Below are 17191 nucleotides of genomic sequence, written 5' to 3'. Positions count from 1 at the left end.
GTTCTTGGAATGTATTTTTATGTAAAAAAAAAAGATTTAGGTATACAGCACAGTTACAAATTTGGCCCATCAGTCCATGCCACTCAATTTACACCCAATTAACCTACAACCCCGGGGAAAACCCATGCAGACATGAGAACGTACAAACTCCTTACAGACAGCACAGGATTCGAACCCAAGTCCTGATCGCTGGTGCAGTAACCACTACGCCAACTGTACTACCCCACTTTTTGCACATTGTCTGAATGATAAGGCACCAAAACTAACTTAATATAGAATATGAATGAAAGCCATGAAGAGATTTGAATTCTAAATACACCAGTGAGTGCAGGGTCCAAAACAGCTCGACCAAATGAAGCAGCAATTCACTTGCCTTTCTTTCAATTTAATGCTCTGCATTTAGTGTTCACAACAAGGTCTCCTCTCTGTTGGAGAAACCGAAAGTAGATGCGGTGACCACTGTGTGGAGTATTGGTGTCGGCAATGGGCAATTCAGAGACCCCTTTTGCCTGCCATTTTAATTCTGTTTCCCCACTTTGGCTCATTTTGTATGTGGTCTCCTGCAGTTGGAAGAGTGCCCAATGCCTCACCTCATCTTCTGCCTGGGGATCTTGTAGTCTTCCAGATGATACCAAATCCAGGAACTTCATAAATCATTTTGTCTATCAGTATAATAAATGGTCATTTCTGCTGCACGTTCTCCATCTGGAATACAATCTTATTTATTTTCTCTTCATTGGCATAGCCATAACTTTGCACTATCACCCTATCTCACAGCATTTGTGAATTCTTACTTTTTCCACTACCACTGCAGTAGTTTCACACTTTGACATCCCACCCTCACTTTAAATGTAACAAAAAAAAAATCAACTTGTTTCCCTGTTCTGCAACATCTTCACCCTATAACATGAACTGCTTCTGCTGATACTACCTGAACGTTTCTAATATTTTCTGCTTTTATATTTTCAAATTGGGCAGTTTTTGAAATCATATTCTCACTGGATGCCAATTAACATACCATAGTTAATTTCCATACATTTTAAAATGATCCTTTTTGAAAAGAACTGACAGGCATTTGAGAGGTGCAACTTTTTCTGAATATTTATAAATCAGAAGTATAATTTAGATTTAATCATAGAACATACATTTTACGATAAAATTTGGAAAAATCATCTTGAACTGACAATGGGAAAGAAAGGTTCTCATGCACGTCACTGTGTATAAACCTTTGTGATATCTCTGTATTTTCCTTCAGGTGCTTCGTAGTTAGCTATAGGAGGTGTATAACTACACCCTTGTAACTCAAGTGGAAACAGTTCTTGGTCCCGTTTAATGGCAGCCTGGTACAAGTCCTCTGATTCAAGCTGCAGTTCCTGCAGGGCCTCCTCCTGCGCCTTCAGCATGGATTGAATCATTTCCTCTTCCTTTTGATGCTCCCTCTTCTTATATCGTGACCATTCCTTCATCAGAAGTGCTCGCTGCTCAATCTCTTCCTCTGTCAGTTTGGCTGGGTCTCGAACTCTAGACACCACACACATGTTATTTGCAAGCTCTTAGTATGTAAGGTTCACTTTGCAGTCTGGCCTGAAATTGTGCCTCCAGTGTTTACACTGGAGACGAGTTCAGAGAGCCCCCCTACTCTCACCCTTTTATTGCCCCAACTCCCTCGCATTCTATTATTCAACTACGTACTTGGAGCAATTTACAGTGGCCAATTATCTTTGGGATGTGGAAGAACACTGGAGCATCCTGGTTACAGAGAATTTGCAGACTCCACAAAGAGAGCACCAGTGATCAAGACTCAACCTGGGCAACAGTTTGACCAGCTTAACATCTTTGCCATATTTGTGAAGTGTGGGCGAGGGTGCTTCACACAATTCCTTCAGTGAACAAGATTTGACAACTAATGACAAACGAATGACTAGTTAATTGTTTGTCATATTAATTAAGTGAGTTTGCAAGAACATGTTTCTTTAAATATAAGTATTAGTCTTGGCAGAAATTTAGTCTTGTTTCAATGTATTAAATGAAGAAAAAAAACAATCTGAGGATCTGTGTGAGGAGCCAAATGAGTTGGGGGAGGTATTGAATGAATTCATCTCGTCGGTATTCACTAGGGAAAGGGATATAGAATTGTGTAGAATACGTGAGGCCAAAGAGGTAATTATGGAAAAGATAGGGATTAGGAAAGGGGGGGGGGAGGGGTGTTGGTGTTGGAACTTCTTAAGTATATAAAGGTGGATAAGTCTCCGGGTCCCGATGGGATTTTCCCCAGGACCTTGAGGGAAGTCAGGGAGGAAATAGCAGAGGCTCTGACAGTGATTTTTCAAAAGTCACTGGAGGAAGGTGTGTTGCAAATATGGTTCCACTGTTTAAAAAGGGCTCCAGGTGTATGCCCAGCAATCATCTTAACATCGGTGGTGGGTAAACTAATGGAAAGTATTCTTAGGGATAATAGAGGGGCAGGAATTGATCAGGGACACCCAACATGGGTTTGTGAGGGGAAGGTCATGTTTGACAAATCTTGTTGAATTTTTTGAGGAAGTAACTAGAAAGGTTGATAAAGGTAGAGCAGTAGATAATGGTCTATCTGGATATCAGAAAGCTTTTGATAAGATTCCGCATGGAAGGTTAGTGAGGAAGGTTCAGGCCTTGGAGATTAATGTTGAGATAGTCAGATGGGTTCAATGGTGGCTAGAAGATAGGCAACAGAGAGTCATGGTGGAGGTCAGTGACGAGTGGTGTGCCTCAGGGATTGGTGTTGGGTCCTTTGTTGTTTGTCATTTACATTAACGATTTGGATGATGGTGTAAATTGGGTGAGTAAATATGCAGATGAATCAAAAATAGGGAGAGTTGTGGATAGTGAGGGGGGTTTTCATGGACTGCAGAAGGATTGAAACATGAGTGGGCTGAAAGGTGTCGGAATTTAATGTAGATAAGTGTGAGGTGCTTCAATTCGGGAAGAATAATCAAAACAGGACATGTCAGAGAGATCTTGGAATAATGGTTCAGTGTTCTTTGAAGGTGGATTTTCATTAGATAGGGTGGTGAAGAAGGCTTTTGGTATGCTGGCCTTCAATTCAAAGCATAGAATACAGGACCTAGGAGGTGACATTGAGACTGTTCAAGACCTTGGTGAGGCCAAGTTTGGAATACTGTGTGCAGTTCTGGTCTTCACATTATAAGGATATTAATAAGGTAGAAAGGGTGCAGAGATTTACAAGAATGCTGCCTAGATTGCAGTATCTAGAATACGGAGAAAGATTGAGTAGACTGGGACTTTATTCACTGGAGTGTAGAAGGTTGAGGGGGGATTTGATAGAGGTATATAAAATTATGAGGGGGATAGATAGAGTAGATATGAATAGGCTCTTCCCCTTGATGGTAGGTGAGATTGGAATGAGGGGTCATAAGTTAAGGGTTAGGGGGCAAAAATTTTAGAAGTAACATGAGAGGAAGCTTCTTCACTCAGAGAGTGGTGGCTGAGTGGAATGACCTTCCAGAAGAGGTGGTTGCAGCAGGGTCAATTTTGTCATTTAAGAGGAGGTTGGATGAGTACATGGATGTGAGGGGGTTGGAGGGTTATGGGCAGGGAACAGGTAGGTGGAAACAGTGAAGTTTCACTTAAATCAGTGTGGATTGGAAGGGCCAATATGGCCTGTTTCCGTAATGTAAATTGTTATATGGTTATATTAACGAGACGTGTGGAGTTCTGCATCTCCTTATTTAAGAAAGAATGTCAATGACAGAAAAGCAGTCCAGAGTCTACTGGATTAATAAGTGGAATGGTTGTCTAATGAGTAAATACTGGAGGGCTAGACTTCACCTGCTGGTGCTTGAAGCAGCAAGAGGAAACCTGACCAAAATACCAGATCCTGAGACAATTTGTCAGACTGAACCTGGGGAAGATCTCAGGCTAAATGTTTAAAAGGGATCTCCCACTTGAGACAGAGGAAGTGTAATTTTCTATTGAAGGGTTACAAGCTCTCCTCCTTAAAGGACACTCAATGCAGAGCCTTTGATTTTAAGGCATAGGTAAATAGTTGATAAGTGATAGATGGAATGATTAACGTAGAACTGAGGTTACATTCAGATAAGCCATTTTAAATGTTGATCTTGGCTTCAAGGGTTAAGCAACCTGCTCCTGGTTCATGTACAGATGCTCAAAGAATGATCAGTTAACCTGAATATGGTGCATCAGGTGCACAATCTCGCATGTTACAACCTTGATAGATGTGGGATCAACAGCTTGATGAATACATTAGTTTTCTCATCCTCGGATTGACTTTGCTCTCTTCAACCACCTACCCTTACCTCTCATATTTCACTGCAACTTCCCCCCCCCCCCCCCCCCTTACCTTTATCCCTAACCCATAACTTTCTCGTCCAACTTGGACCTGAAGACCTTTTCCAATTTGAAATGTCATGGTAATAGCACAAAGTCAATTTGTCAATAGAGAAAGAAAATTCAGACTGAAAAATAGTGGAAAGAAAACAAATAGTGAAAGCATTTGTTTCACATTGAAAGCAAAGACCACACAAACCTGGACTCATCAAGCAACTTTATGGGAGTGATGAAATCTTCGATTGGAATCAGCTCTGGAGGAACACGTTCCAATTTCTTCAATTTCTTTTTCAGACGATCTCTCATTGCCTGCTCTCGTCTGGGATCCACTTTTTTCTTTTTTTTAGGCTCAGCTCTGCAAAAGAAATTTGCCCACACATGTTGAATGAGTGCATTCCTTTTGTTTCCATCTTTATTCCGCAGCTTTCTTTCCATCGTAATGTGAGGAGACCAGCTCCTAGCTGCTGTTACTGACCGTCAAATACAGCAGCCAAGTGCAGTTCTTTTGGTTTACTCCCTGACTTAGTAGTCAAAGTTGGGAAATCACTGACTTCGATTTTAAGCCAGAGAGATTTAAGAGCCTAATTTTGTGGATGATACTAAAATAGCTGGAATTGTGGATAATGAAGAAGGCTTTCAAAGACTGCAAAAGGATTTGGAGTGCCTAGAAGAGTGGGCTGAAAAACGGCAGATGGAGTAATCAAAACAAGACATGCATAGTAAATGGGAGGGCATTGAGGAATGCAGTGGAGCAGAAAGATCTAGGAAAAACAGTTGAATCTCATGTGGATAGGGTGGTGAAGAAGGCTTTTGGTCTGCTGGCCTTATAAATCAAAGCATAGAATACAGGAGTCGGGAGGTAGAGAGGGTGCAGAGAAGATGTTACCTGGGTTTTAGAATCTAGATTACAAAGAAAGATTGCGCAGATCAGGTCTTTATTCCTTGGAGCGTAGAAGGTTGAGGGGAGATTTAATAGAGGTATTTAAGATTACGAGGGAGATCAATAAAGTTGATGTGGATCGGCTTTTTCCCTTGAGGGTAAGAGAGATTGAAACATGAGGTCATGAGTTAAGAGGCAAAGGTTTAACAGTAGCATGAGGGGGATCTTCTTCACTCAGAGAGTGGTGGCTGTGTGGAATGAGCTTCCAGGAGAAGTAGTGGCGGCAGGGTCCATTAAGTCATTTAAGGAAAAACTGGATAGGAATATGGATGGGTGGGGAATGGAGGGTTATGGGCAAGGGGCAGGTAGGTGGGACTAGAATAGAGGACTTGGTTCGGTGCAGACTAGAAGAGCCGAGATGGCCTGTTTCTGTGCTGTAATTATTATATAGTTATATGGGGAAAAAAAACATAAGGGGCTGAACTTTAAGCTTCTGTACCATCTGCCTGAAGGAAGCAGCAAGAAGAGATGATACCCTTTATGATGCTGGCTTTTTCCTTGACGGAGGGTATTGCATAGACATTTTCAGTGGATACAAGTTCAGTAGCTGTGATGGTCTTGGTTAAGTTTACCACTCTCTATAGCTTTGAGTTCCTGCTTACACAAATTTTTAAATTCGGATGTGATGCAACTAGTCAGTTTGCTTTCCACAGCACACCTGTCGAAGTTTGATCAGAGTAATGTGACGGTTATATTATATTTTATTTGTATTTTGGAGGAGATAGATTGTGGGGATTTAGTGTAGGACACAAACACTTAACAAAACATATCTAATTTAAAATGCAAGAGCCCTGCTCAAACCAGACACTCCAGTGCCTTTGTAAAGACAATGCAAACTGCTTTGCTGAAGGTTTTCACAAGGAGGTGCAAAGAGAAGAGCCAAAGCTCAAGAAACTTCAAAAGCAGGTGCAAATGGCTTATTATTTTGAAAGCAACAGATGAACGGGCTCAGAGGTTTGGATCTGGTGCAGTAATCTGTCTGGTTCCAGTTTGCTGCTCCAAGAAGGTCATGTGGTTTTGCAAGGAGAGAGAGACCAAATTGCATTCTCAAAGAGCAGAGAGTGAGAGAGAACTGGTTTCTGCAGTCATGGCAAGCTGGCAGCTTGTTGAAACACCATTTTGAAGACGGGTTGTACATTCTGAGTTCAGCCTGTTGAAAACCCTTGTGGTCCTGACAAGAGGAAATGGGTGGCTAGAGTGTTTCACCTGAAATAAGGGAAACGAGGATCTCTGTGGTGACCTGCAGAAGATGAGGTTATCATTTGGAAAACCCTGATGGGATAAGTTTCTTCAGCAAGACACTGAAGTGACTGATGGAAGTAAATCAGATTGTGTGTGTCCAATGAACAACGAATATCTCTCTGAAACCAACAAGAACCTTCCTGAGGGGTAACCATTTAAGTACCAGAGCTTGGTTAAAATTCATAGATGTTAAATTCTTTGCACAGTACAAGAATTTCCTGATACCGGTGAACTTGGAGGAGTAAGAAGTGAGATTGAACTGTGAAACAAAGAACTTTTCTGAACTTATACACATTACATACACGTGTGCTTAGAATTAGAAGGGGGTTACGTTAACAATAATAAGTTAAAGTTTGATACTGTTTTTATGTTTAAAGGAAATTAAAAAACGACTTTTGTTTAAGTAACCATTTGTCTTGGTAAATCTCTATTGCTGCTGGGTTTTGGGGTCCTCTAGGTCTGTAAAACTAGATTCAATTTATTGTCATGTAATAAAAACAGAGTCATATTACATAGATTGCTTTTGTCTGCTGTTAGGCAGACAGATTCACCATCAGCAGAAATTGCCTGAAGTGCCTCTTAGTCAGAGAAAGAGAAGCAAAAAACAAACCCCAGAATCACTGAGTCTGTGGATTCACCTCCAGCACTCCCGCAGCAACAGTCTAGTCCAAACCATCAGAAACCTGAGCTCCTGATCTGAACCTCTGATAGGATTAAGAACCCTTCAGCACCCTCTAGCTTCTCAGTTCCGAAACCTGGTATCCCTTCAGCCAGTTTTGAGCCAGTCTCCAGCAGTCCACAGCCTGGCTTGAGTCCCCTGACGGCCGTCTCCAGCAGCCCACAGCCTTCACAAGTTCCTCGCCTCAAGTCACCAGCAGCCTGTGTGTTTCCTTCAACTCAGAGCCCCTCACTGGTCTGAGCCGTGGTCACTGTCCTGTGGGTCGTCTCCTCTGTTTCTTCTTCTCAGATGGGGATTGGTCTCCCCGTTTTCTGGTGCTCTGTGTCAGTCAGTCCTTCACTTCCCTGATGTCTGGAACTCTTCATGGCTGTTGCCGATCATAGGCACTGCCATCTTGAATCTAGACCCCGCGGTTGGGGGAATTTTAAATAAAACTGCCATCAGCTTCTTTAATGGGCCATCCAAAGCATGTACAGAGCTGACTGCAGTCAGACTGCGCCCCACAGGAGCGAAGTGTCTCCACTCCCCACACTCCGTGGGTCTGCACCAGTGGCAGTGCTGCCATTTATTTTCTGTGTGAATATTCAACATTATGCTAAATCTCCTCAGACGAAGAAAGTCGGTGTGCCTTCTTCACGGTTGGAAAGGTCCTCTGATGTGTCGACTCCCAGGTACCAACCCTCTCCACCACCATCCCATCAATGAAGGAAGGTGCATCAGGTCTTCACCTATCCTTTCTAAAGTCCAGTTCATTTGTTTCAAATTTCCAGTAATATCAATTATATATTTTTTTACCTCTATGGGAAAGTATTTAATTTCCTAATAACTCTATATAATCATGTGATGCTATAGCATTTGCATATAACCAAATGAACCCTGGGCTATATGGACTTCATCCAAGATGCTTGATGAGTTTATTTTTAATGATGTTGCAAACATGAAATCACCCACAGCAAACAAGCCAACCTCTCAGAACGTACAAATCCAGACAGCTGCATCAGAAGTAGTCAAGCCTGTTCCGTACACATACCTCATGGGCAAGGATTCTCTGAGTGCCAGCAGGGACGTATGCCAGTGGCTGTCTCGAACTGAAGTATTCTGTGCTGCACGAGGACTACAGGAGAAGAGAAAGAACATTCAAACTTTCAGTTAAGTCTCACATTCATCTTATATTTCGATTAAACAAAGTTAACTTTTTTCCTCAACAGCCACTGAAATAACAAATTCTGACAGTCAAAACAGGCTGTTCTGTGTTTGCAATATTGATTCCATGTTCGGCAGTATGCTATGAGATTTGTTTTTTGTCTGGACAATCACTTTGCTCAGATTACCATATATTTTGGTGTATAAGTAGAGTCATGAAACCCCAAAAAAAATGGGAGTCGACATACGCCAGGTATACTTTTCAGTCCTTAAATTCAGCTCAAAATCTGATCTGGCATACAAGTCGACCTATGAAAAACCAAAAAAATACGCCAACTGTGACAGATCTTCATTGAGATTTTTATTGAAAGGAACAACACAATTAGAACCCTTCAAACTCACTCGCTATCATTGTCTGAAGCAAAGATGGTGATGGGGGGGGGGGGGGGAGAAGGTTGACTTATATGCCAAAATATATGGTAATTATATAACAACCTCATTCAAATCCCATTAAAGGACGACAACATCTTGTGACAAAACCTTTGTCGACCCAGATCCAAGATCACAAATCATACTGGTCAGGAAAGTCTGCTGACATCGTTATTGTTGCAAAATCACAGAAATGGTGAAGGAACTCAGCAGGTCTTGCAGCGTCCATAGGAGGTAAAGGTAACTGACGTTCTTCAAGGTACAAGTAAAAAGCAGGCAGGCGTCGGAATTAAAAGCCTGGAGAGAAGGAAAGTATGAGCAGGGAAGGAGCACAGACAAAAGGTGTAAATTGTATATAGAAAGGATGACAGGAGAGAGGAAAAGGTGAGAATTGATTGGGGACAAAGATGTTTTTGGCTCTGTGAAAGCAGCAGTGGGGAAAGGAGACAGCAGGAAAGAGAGAGATTAGACATTTACAAAGATGGGGGAGGGGCTAACGTAAACTGGAGAAGTTGATGTTAAACCCATCTGGATGGAAGGTGGTTAGACTGAATATGTGCTGTTCCTCCAATTTCTGGGTGGTCTCAGTCTGGCAGTGTATGAGACCATGGATAAGTGTGTCAACATGGGAATGGGGCGGGGAATTGAAATGGCCGGCCACTGGGAGATCCCCGCTATTGCGGCGGACGAGCCGAGGTGCTCAACCAAGCGATCTTCCTGTTTGCGACCAGTTTCACTGATGTAGAGGAGACCACAGCAGGAGCACTGGACGCAGTAGATGACCCCTACAGATTCACAAGTGATGTAAAAAACACAAAGCTGGAGAAATTCAGCAGGTCAAACAGTGTACTACAAGATTATAGTACATGATCAACGATTCAGGCTTGAGCCCTTCATCAAGGGTTGCTTCACTTGGAGGATTGTATGGGGCCCCGAATGGTGGTGAGGGAGGTGGATCATCTCCTGTGGTCACAGGGATAGGTGCCAAGTGGGCAATTGGTGGGAAGGGAGGAAGGGACAAGGGAATCCTGGAGGGAGCAGTCCTTGTGGAAGGGAAGATGTGTCTGGTGGTAGGATCATGTAGTAGTTGACGGAAATGGAGGAGGATGATGTGATGGATGTGGAGGCTGGTGGTAGGTGAAGACAAGTGGATTCCAGTCCTTGGTGTCTGTAGGAGCGAAGGGGGCCATGGCAACTGTGCAGGTAACAGAGGATAAGCGGGTGAGCGCCAAGTTGGTGGTGATAGAGGGAAAACCATGATATTTGACTTCATATTACCTCCCAAGCCCAAAACCTCCTTTTTAATAGTTTTTATTGATTTTACATTGATAACATGTACAAAAATTTATGGAATGCTCAATAATGACAAATTACATAACTCAATAAAATATAAAAGCACATATAGCATATCCATAATACAAAGGTACATCAAAAAGAAAATTTTAAAATCACATATAGGTGTGACTCTAAACCCCATACGCAAACCAAAAAAAATTCCTGAAATAAAATGGCAAAGTACTGAAATTCAGGATTAACATTATGCCTAGAGGTTATGCAAATAATTTAGGAATGGTTCCCATAGCATTTGAAACCTTATATTTGAGTTATTAATTGAGTAATGGATCTTTTCTAAATTTAAACAGGACATAATATCCCTCAGCCACTGAACATGAGTGAGCAGGGCAACATCCTTCCATCGCACGTCTAGCCAAAAGAGAAGCAAAAGACAGAGTATGACATTTGATTGGAGTTAAAAGAAAATCATTCTCTCCAGTTGTTCCAAAAAGAGCAACCAAAGGATTAGGCTCCAGATTTACATTAAGGATTAATGATAAAGTTTGAAACATACCCCTCCAGTATTTTTCAAGACAAGAACACGTCCAGAACATGTGAATGAAAGAACCTTCTCTCTTACATCTATCACGATACGAGATAATTTGAATTTAGACATATGGGCCCCATGTACAACTTTAAATTGTTTGAAACTATGTTGGGCACAAAAGAATTAAATCCCAATAATGAAAGATTTAAATCCTGTTTCCAGGCATTTTAAATTTTAACAAGTGGGGTATGTCTCAAACCCACCAAGTTATCATAAATAATGGATATTAAACCTTTTCAAGAATGTTGTAAACTAAAAAAAATACATCAACAATGTTTGCATCAGGTGCCCCAGGAAAATCAGGTATCTGATCGGAGTTTTTAGAAAATGCTTGATGCCCAATAACCTCCAAGACTGACACCAATTGGAATACTGTCAGGAGAGCCCTATTTCGAGCAATAGATTGTTCAGAAACTCATACTGTCAAGTTGATAAAATTGAAGTACACAGTAAAAAGTATCGGCCATTTAAACCCATCATTCCTTCTCAGCCATTAAAATCATTGCTAATATTTTACTTTCGTACCACTTTTCTGTGCTGATGCCTGGATTTCCTGACAGCAATAAAAATCAAACCATTTCTATCTTGAATATACTTAGCAGGTAAGTGCCCAGTTATTTGGATATAGAAGAAAATCCAAACACACACAAATGTTTATTCACTAGTCCTGAGTATCAAATGCATAAGGGCTGGTATTACAATAAACAATAAGTCAGCTACCACATATCCTGCTGCACAAGCGCTTGATTGGGGCAATGTCTTTTGGGAGTACTGAGGTTCTGGAGGATGCTTTCGAAGAAAGGAAATTGGTTTATTTAGGCTTCTTGAAGTATATTCTCCACTAAGAATGCGCCTGCAGAAGCAAACGTGGCCCTTTGAATTGCCGTTCATGGCTGGCTATCAGCGCTGGGACGTCCCCACACTGACACTGGTGCCCAACAGCCCAACACGAGCCCCCATATCACGGGGCATTCGGCGCAGGCCGCCAGCGCAGAGACATCCCCACACTGACAGGCCGCGCCGGACGCCCCACAGCGCGGGGGCCCAGGTCGGGCTGCCGGGAGAGCAGGCGTTGGGACCCATGCCGGACCGCTGGAAGAGCTGGGCAGCGGCATCAGTGCGGGGACGTCCTGCGCGGGACATCCCCGTGCTGACAGCCCACGCCGGCTGCCCCTGCCCTGAAGTCCTGCGCCGAGGGGCAGGGCCAGCTGGGAGGGGAGCTGACAGGCGCTTGCCAGCTGACTGTCATCCCCTTAGCAGCCGCTTTCACGCGGCTGTATTCATGTGCCAGGGGGACCTCAGTGCTCCGGCGATTATCGCTCCCGGAGGAGGGTTACAAAGTTCGCCTCACAGGCGCCTCCCTGCTCTTTCAAGTGGCCTCCTGAAAGCCGCATATTGGCATAATACGCGGCTTTACAATCGGGGATTTTGGCCACCTGAAAGTGCCTTTTTATCTGCTGGGGAGCTGGATCCTGATGCGCTTTGCGGTGGTTTATAATAGAAAAGAAAACCCGACAGCCTCTTCCCCGGGGGGCCGCCACTCTCTCGGGGGTCTCAGGCCGGCCGGCCGCCTCTCCCCGGAGAACCCCGCCACCTCGCCTCTCCCCTCCCCTCGTTGAATACTCACATGAGGCCGAACAACGGCCGCACTATCCACGCCATGTTATTCGGCTCCTTGAAATGCTCACGGTCCGTTCTCCAGCGCTCCCCCTCGACCCGAGTCCCCGCGTAATAACCTCCGACTTGGGTGCAAATTTCACGACGGGAGTTCCGGCCTCAGCCAAGCACCTCCCCAAATTGATAGCACTGGTTTGTTTGCAATTGAATGACAAGCCAAAAGCATTTTTTTTTAACGTGGTGGCAGAACACAGTCTTGAAATAAAACAATATCTTGGAAATGAGGAGAAAATGCTGGAGAAACTCAGCTGGTCAAAGGTAAAAATGCATAACCAACGTTTCGGGCTTGAGGCATCTTTCCCTTTGCAACATCAAGGACTGTTGGACCTGCTGAGCGTCTCCAGCATTTTGTGTTTTTACTTCAACCACAGTGTCCACAGATTTTTGTGATTTTCTATCTTGGAATCGTGATAGCACAAAACTCGCTAAACGACGTGAAAGATGGATTTGGAACGCACAATCATGACGGAGTGTTAGAACGGGTAGATCTGCAACAGTTAAACTCGATCACAGCAACGAGCAATTTTATCTAAACCAGTGAAAACACGATGCTGGAGAAACTCAGCAGGTCCACCCGTGTCCTTTATACAGCTAAGGTTAAAAAAAAATACACGAATGACTTTTCGGGCTTGCGCCCTTCACCAAGGTATTTTACGAACAAGTTTATCCTTTGTTTTCATGTTATTTAAACTCTTGCGACGACTTCATGTAGTTTTCTCTCATTTGCACAGTCACTTTTAATCTTTATACTATTTAAAAATGTATTGCAGTCAATCTAGCTGTTAATTCGCCGAGGTCAGGTCTTTATTTTGTCAATACTGTACCATAAAAATGTACAGACATATTCTGAACTGGCTGCAACACAATAATATGTTGGACATTTAAGCTGTTCAATGCTTTTGATGGTCCCAGGCTTCTAAATTAGCATATATTAGCGTATATTAAGCTGTCCGTCAATAGTTATTTAAAAGTTACGGATATTTTTGAAAATTGTACACCACATCTAACTTTTTGGGTGGACTTTGGTGCTCGGAACGGATATGCCGCCTCTGATTTCACCCGAGCGTCGGCGCCTGCGGTACCGAAATTTCTGGGGGCCGCTGAGCGTGTTGCTCCCTTCCGGCAGAACGGAGCGAGAGGCCGGGTCGCCCGGGGACAGTGACACTAAGACCGGGAGAACGAGGCGGGGAGGGTGCTGGAGTCTCAGGCGCCGCGGCCCAGCATGAAGCTGCTCAAACCTGCTTGGGTCCATCACAATGGTGAGCGGTGGGCGAGCAAGGGAGCGCGGTGCAGTGACCGGAGGGCGGACGAGGTCGGGCTGGGAATGGTCAGTGGAGGGAGGGAAGCCGGGATGGCCTCGGAGGTCCAGGACCTTCCGAATGAATCCCCCTGTCAGGGCACAAGAGATGAGAGGAGCCTGGGGCGGCAGAGTGCTGAGGGAGGCGGCGATAGAGCCCCCCCTCCCCGAACCAGCAGGGAACACGAGGATTGATTGGGATGTGCAGAGCTTTCCTGGCATCTTATCAGGGTCGGAAGCATCGAAGTCCAGGGGTGGGGTGGGGGGTGCACAGCAGGATCCCAAGGAATGGGGGCCCCACGGGGAGGGTGTGAATGGAGCAAGAAATCAGGGGAAAGTTTACAAACGGCAGCGCACAAGCACCCGGAGGAAGAAAACAAATTTAAGACGTGCGATGCGAAGAAATTCAAAGATTAGGATGTGGATTTGGGACGGTGTGATGTGTTTTTACTTTCTTGTGCGTCTTGCAAGATTTCAGTAGTCTGCCAGAGTTACTCTGTTCATGTTCAACTTAACAGCTTGTAAAGTTTAAAGAAAGTGTAGCTTTTGACGAATATTCCCTCCTCAGTTTAACAGCTACCTTTTTGACAAAGTCTTCTCTGGGTTCATATCAGCGGTTTTTATAAAGCATCTTGATGATACATTCAAAGTTGTGGCTTCAGGTCATACAATCTGTCTTCAGGCTGGACCATTCATTCAATTGTGAGGGTTGTTTTTTTTCCACGTGCTCATATTAGATGAGAATGTCACTGGCTATGTGGGTTTCATTGGCTAATTACCATTGAGAAGGTGCCATCCTGGACTTTCTGGAGTGGTTGGAGAAGACTTGTTCAGTTCTGTTAGGTTGTAATTTAGAAGCAAAGAAGGAGCGATGGATTCTCCTGTTAGAATGATGTGTGACTTGGGAAATTGCAAGCGCATTCCCTTGCATCTGCTGCTTCCTCGATGGTAGAGATCACAAACATGACAGGTGCTATCAAAAGCATTTTAGTGTCTTTGACGCATCTGGTAAATGGTACTTGGTATTTTTGGCGAAGGGAAATTAATCTTTGCGATGGAATTCAGTGAGTGTGACAGTCGATGGAATGGACTTTCTGAATGATGTTTAAATCTCAATCATCCAGGCAAATGGCAATTATTCTACAATTTCTCCTGAGTAGTGATTTCTGGATGCTTTGACAAGATAGGAAGTGCAAATTACTTTGTGCAGAATTCCCAGCCTCTGGCACTCGCTACAGGAGCCCACCACCAGACACATTTTCCCTCCTCCTCCCCTCTCTGCCTTCCAGAGGGTCCACTCTCTCGGAGATTCCCTTGTGAGATTCCTTCACCTATTCTCCCCCCACCCCCCGCACCTTCCCCTGTGGCTGCAGGAGGTGCAACACTCGTGCCCACACCTCCTTCCTCACCACAGTCTGTGGCCCCAAACAGGCCTTTCACGTGAAGCAACACTTCGCTCGTATATCCAGAGTACTGATTTACTGTATCCGATGCTCCATTTGTAGCCTTCTCTACATTGAAGAGGTGCTACATTGCTGAGCTCCTCCGCTACAGTAACAAACCTCCCAGTAGTGCAACCATTTCGATTTTGAGTCACACCCCCATGCTCACATGCCTGTCCGTGGCCCCATGTACTGTCCCGCCCAGACCACCTGCAGATTGGAGGAACAGCACCTGATTTTCTGACTGGGCATCCTCCAGCCAGATTGCACTAGTATCAACTTGTCTGGTTTCTGTTAACCTACTCTCCTCACCCCCCACCCCCCCTTTCCAGTTTGCCTCCCTCCCTTCCCCGTCCACTCACCCAGCCATCCCTCTTCCCCTTGATCGCTGGTGTCCCCTCTCTCTCTTCTCCACCTATCACCTCCTGCCTTTGTCCCCCTTCCCCCTCCCACCCTTTCGTTTAGATGCCTTCCGTTACTCTTCCATACTTTGCTCAAGCTTCAAATGTCGGTTCTGTATTTTTACCGTTGCTACATAAAGGACACAGTTTGACCTGCTGAGCTTCTCCAGCATTTTGTGTTTTTACTTCAACCATGGTGTCTACAGATTTTCGTGATTTACTTCTGTTTATTTGGCTAATTTAGTTAGGATTTGGGGGTAACACAAAGAAATCTAATGCATGGACTGTAACAGAGATAGTGCATTGAGCACTTTCACTCTATCTGCACCAGTGACAGAGCCCTCCCAGTGGCCAACCATTTCAATTCTGTGTCACATTCCCACACTTGTACTATCCCACCAAAACTGCCTGCAAATTGGTGGAACAACACCTGATTTTCTGTCTGGGTACTCTCTCACCAGATAGCATTAATGTCGAGCCTGCTGTTTCTACTAACCTGCTCTCCTCTTCCCCCCCACTTCCCATTTTCAGTTCTCCTTTCTCCCTTCCCCCTCTCTTCACCCAGCCATCCCTCCTCCCCTCGATCGCTGCTGTCCTCTCCCTCCCTTGTCCACCAATCACCTCCTACCTTTGCGACCACCCCTCCCCCCTACTCTTTTATTCGGATGCCTGCTGATATTTTTTCATACTTTGATGAAGGGCTCAAGCCCTCAGATGTGTATTTGTACCTGTACTACATAAAGGACGCTGTTTGACCTGCTGAGATTCTCCATCGTTGTGTTTTTATGTTTTACTTTTATTAGTGCAGTTGATTGTCAAGTGGCAGTGTCATTGTTTGGTACTTGTCTGGTGCCAATATTTCTTGACAGCTTTTAGTGTCAAGCCTGTATACTAAGACTAATGGTTGGAAGAAATCCAACACTTGGGGTGTGAATTTGAGTTTTTAATTAAAAAAAAAAATTAATTTTGTTTTAGACATTTGGCATGGTAACAGGTCGTTTCGTCCCACCGGCCCGTGCAGCCCAATTACACCCTATTAACCTACAAGCCCCAGTAGGTGGGAGGAAATGGGAGTCCCCAGAGAAAACCCATGCAGACATGGGCTGAACGTACAAACTCTTTACAGATAGCGCCAGATTCAAACCCAGGTTGCTGTATTAGTGCTGTGCTAACCACTACACTAATCATGCAGGTTGTGTGTCTCCAATTTACCGCTGTTTCAAATGAACTTCTGTGGGTGGACTTGAGCAGTTGGGCTTGAGGGGCAAACAACCACTACCACAGTTACCTTTCTTGACAAAACTGCAGAATTCCAGAGGTGAAGGTGATTGCCCTTTGGATCAATAAAATAAAGTCAAAGAAATGGGTGGCATGGTTAGTGTAGCGGTTAGCGCAACACCTTTGCAGCACCAGCGATCGGGACCGGGGTTCAAATCTCGCGCCGTCTGAAAGGGGTTTGTACATTCTCCCCATGTCTGTGTGGTTTATCCCCCGGGGGCTTTGGTTTCCTCCCGCTGATTGAAACCTAGAACATCGGACACTACTTCGGCCCTTGATGTTGTGGCGACCCATATATTCCTTAAAAAAACACTAAACCCTCCCTACCCTGTAACCATCTATTTTTCTTCCATCCATGTGCCTGTCTCAGAGTCTCTTAAATGCCCCTAATGTTTCAGCCTCAACTACTATCCCTGACAAGGCATTCCAGGCAT

At 44.3% G+C, this 17191-nt stretch overlaps 2 protein-coding genes across 4 annotated transcripts in view; one reads left to right on the top strand and one right to left on the bottom strand.

Annotated features, from left to right (window-relative positions):
- Position 1: 1 nt before the first annotated feature.
- Positions 2 to 13518, bottom strand: mrpl40 (mitochondrial ribosomal protein L40). Of its 2 annotated transcripts, none has more exons than XM_069933689.1 (4): positions 13348 to 13518; positions 8239 to 8322; positions 4547 to 4702; positions 2 to 1521 (listed from the first exon to the last, which is right to left on the bottom strand). In XM_069933689.1, exons 2-4 carry the CDS (start codon positions 8241 to 8243, stop codon positions 1212 to 1214), a joined length of 471 nt encoding a protein of 156 aa, XP_069789790.1. In that variant the 5' UTR covers positions 8244 to 8322; positions 13348 to 13518; the 3' UTR covers positions 2 to 1211. The 2 variants fall into 2 exon arrangements, with proteins under 2 accessions (XP_069789790.1, XP_069789789.1); XM_069933688.1 differs by lacking the exon at positions 13348 to 13518 and adding an exon at positions 12290 to 12393.
- hira (histone cell cycle regulator a) overlaps positions 12703 to 17191 on the top strand; it is a 191380-nt gene continuing 186891 nt past the window's right edge. The window contains exon 1 of one of the 2 annotated variants that reach the window (XM_069933676.1): positions 12703 to 12985. In XM_069933676.1, the coding sequence (XP_069789777.1) occupies positions 12955 to 12985 (31 nt within the window). In that variant the 5' untranslated portion in view covers positions 12703 to 12954. Of the gene's footprint in view, positions 12986 to 13445; positions 13599 to 17191 lie in introns of those variants that run through there. The other variant, XM_069933675.1, reaches the window with a different exon arrangement.

The sequence above is a fragment of the Narcine bancroftii genome, chromosome 4, assembly GCF_036971445.1.
Source record: "Narcine bancroftii isolate sNarBan1 chromosome 4, sNarBan1.hap1, whole genome shotgun sequence".
NCBI lineage: Eukaryota > Metazoa > Chordata > Chondrichthyes > Torpediniformes > Narcinidae > Narcine > Narcine bancroftii.
This window is presented reverse-complemented; position numbering and strand designations above follow the sequence as displayed.

Bases quoted from the DNA above. Each gene is read 5' to 3' on its own strand.
- mrpl40 (XM_069933688.1), bottom strand. From the start codon at position 12,324: ATGGCGTGGATAGTGCGGCCGTTGTTCGGCCTCAT. The intron at 8,323-12,289 runs GTGAGTATTCAA...CTTCTCCTGTAG, and splicing joins CGGCCGTTGTTCGGCCTCAT to TCCTCGTGCAGCACAGAATA. The intron at 1,522-4,546 runs GTTTGTGTGGTC...TGTGGTGTCTAG, and splicing joins AAGTTGCTTGATGAGTCCAG to AGTTCGAGACCCAGCCAAAC.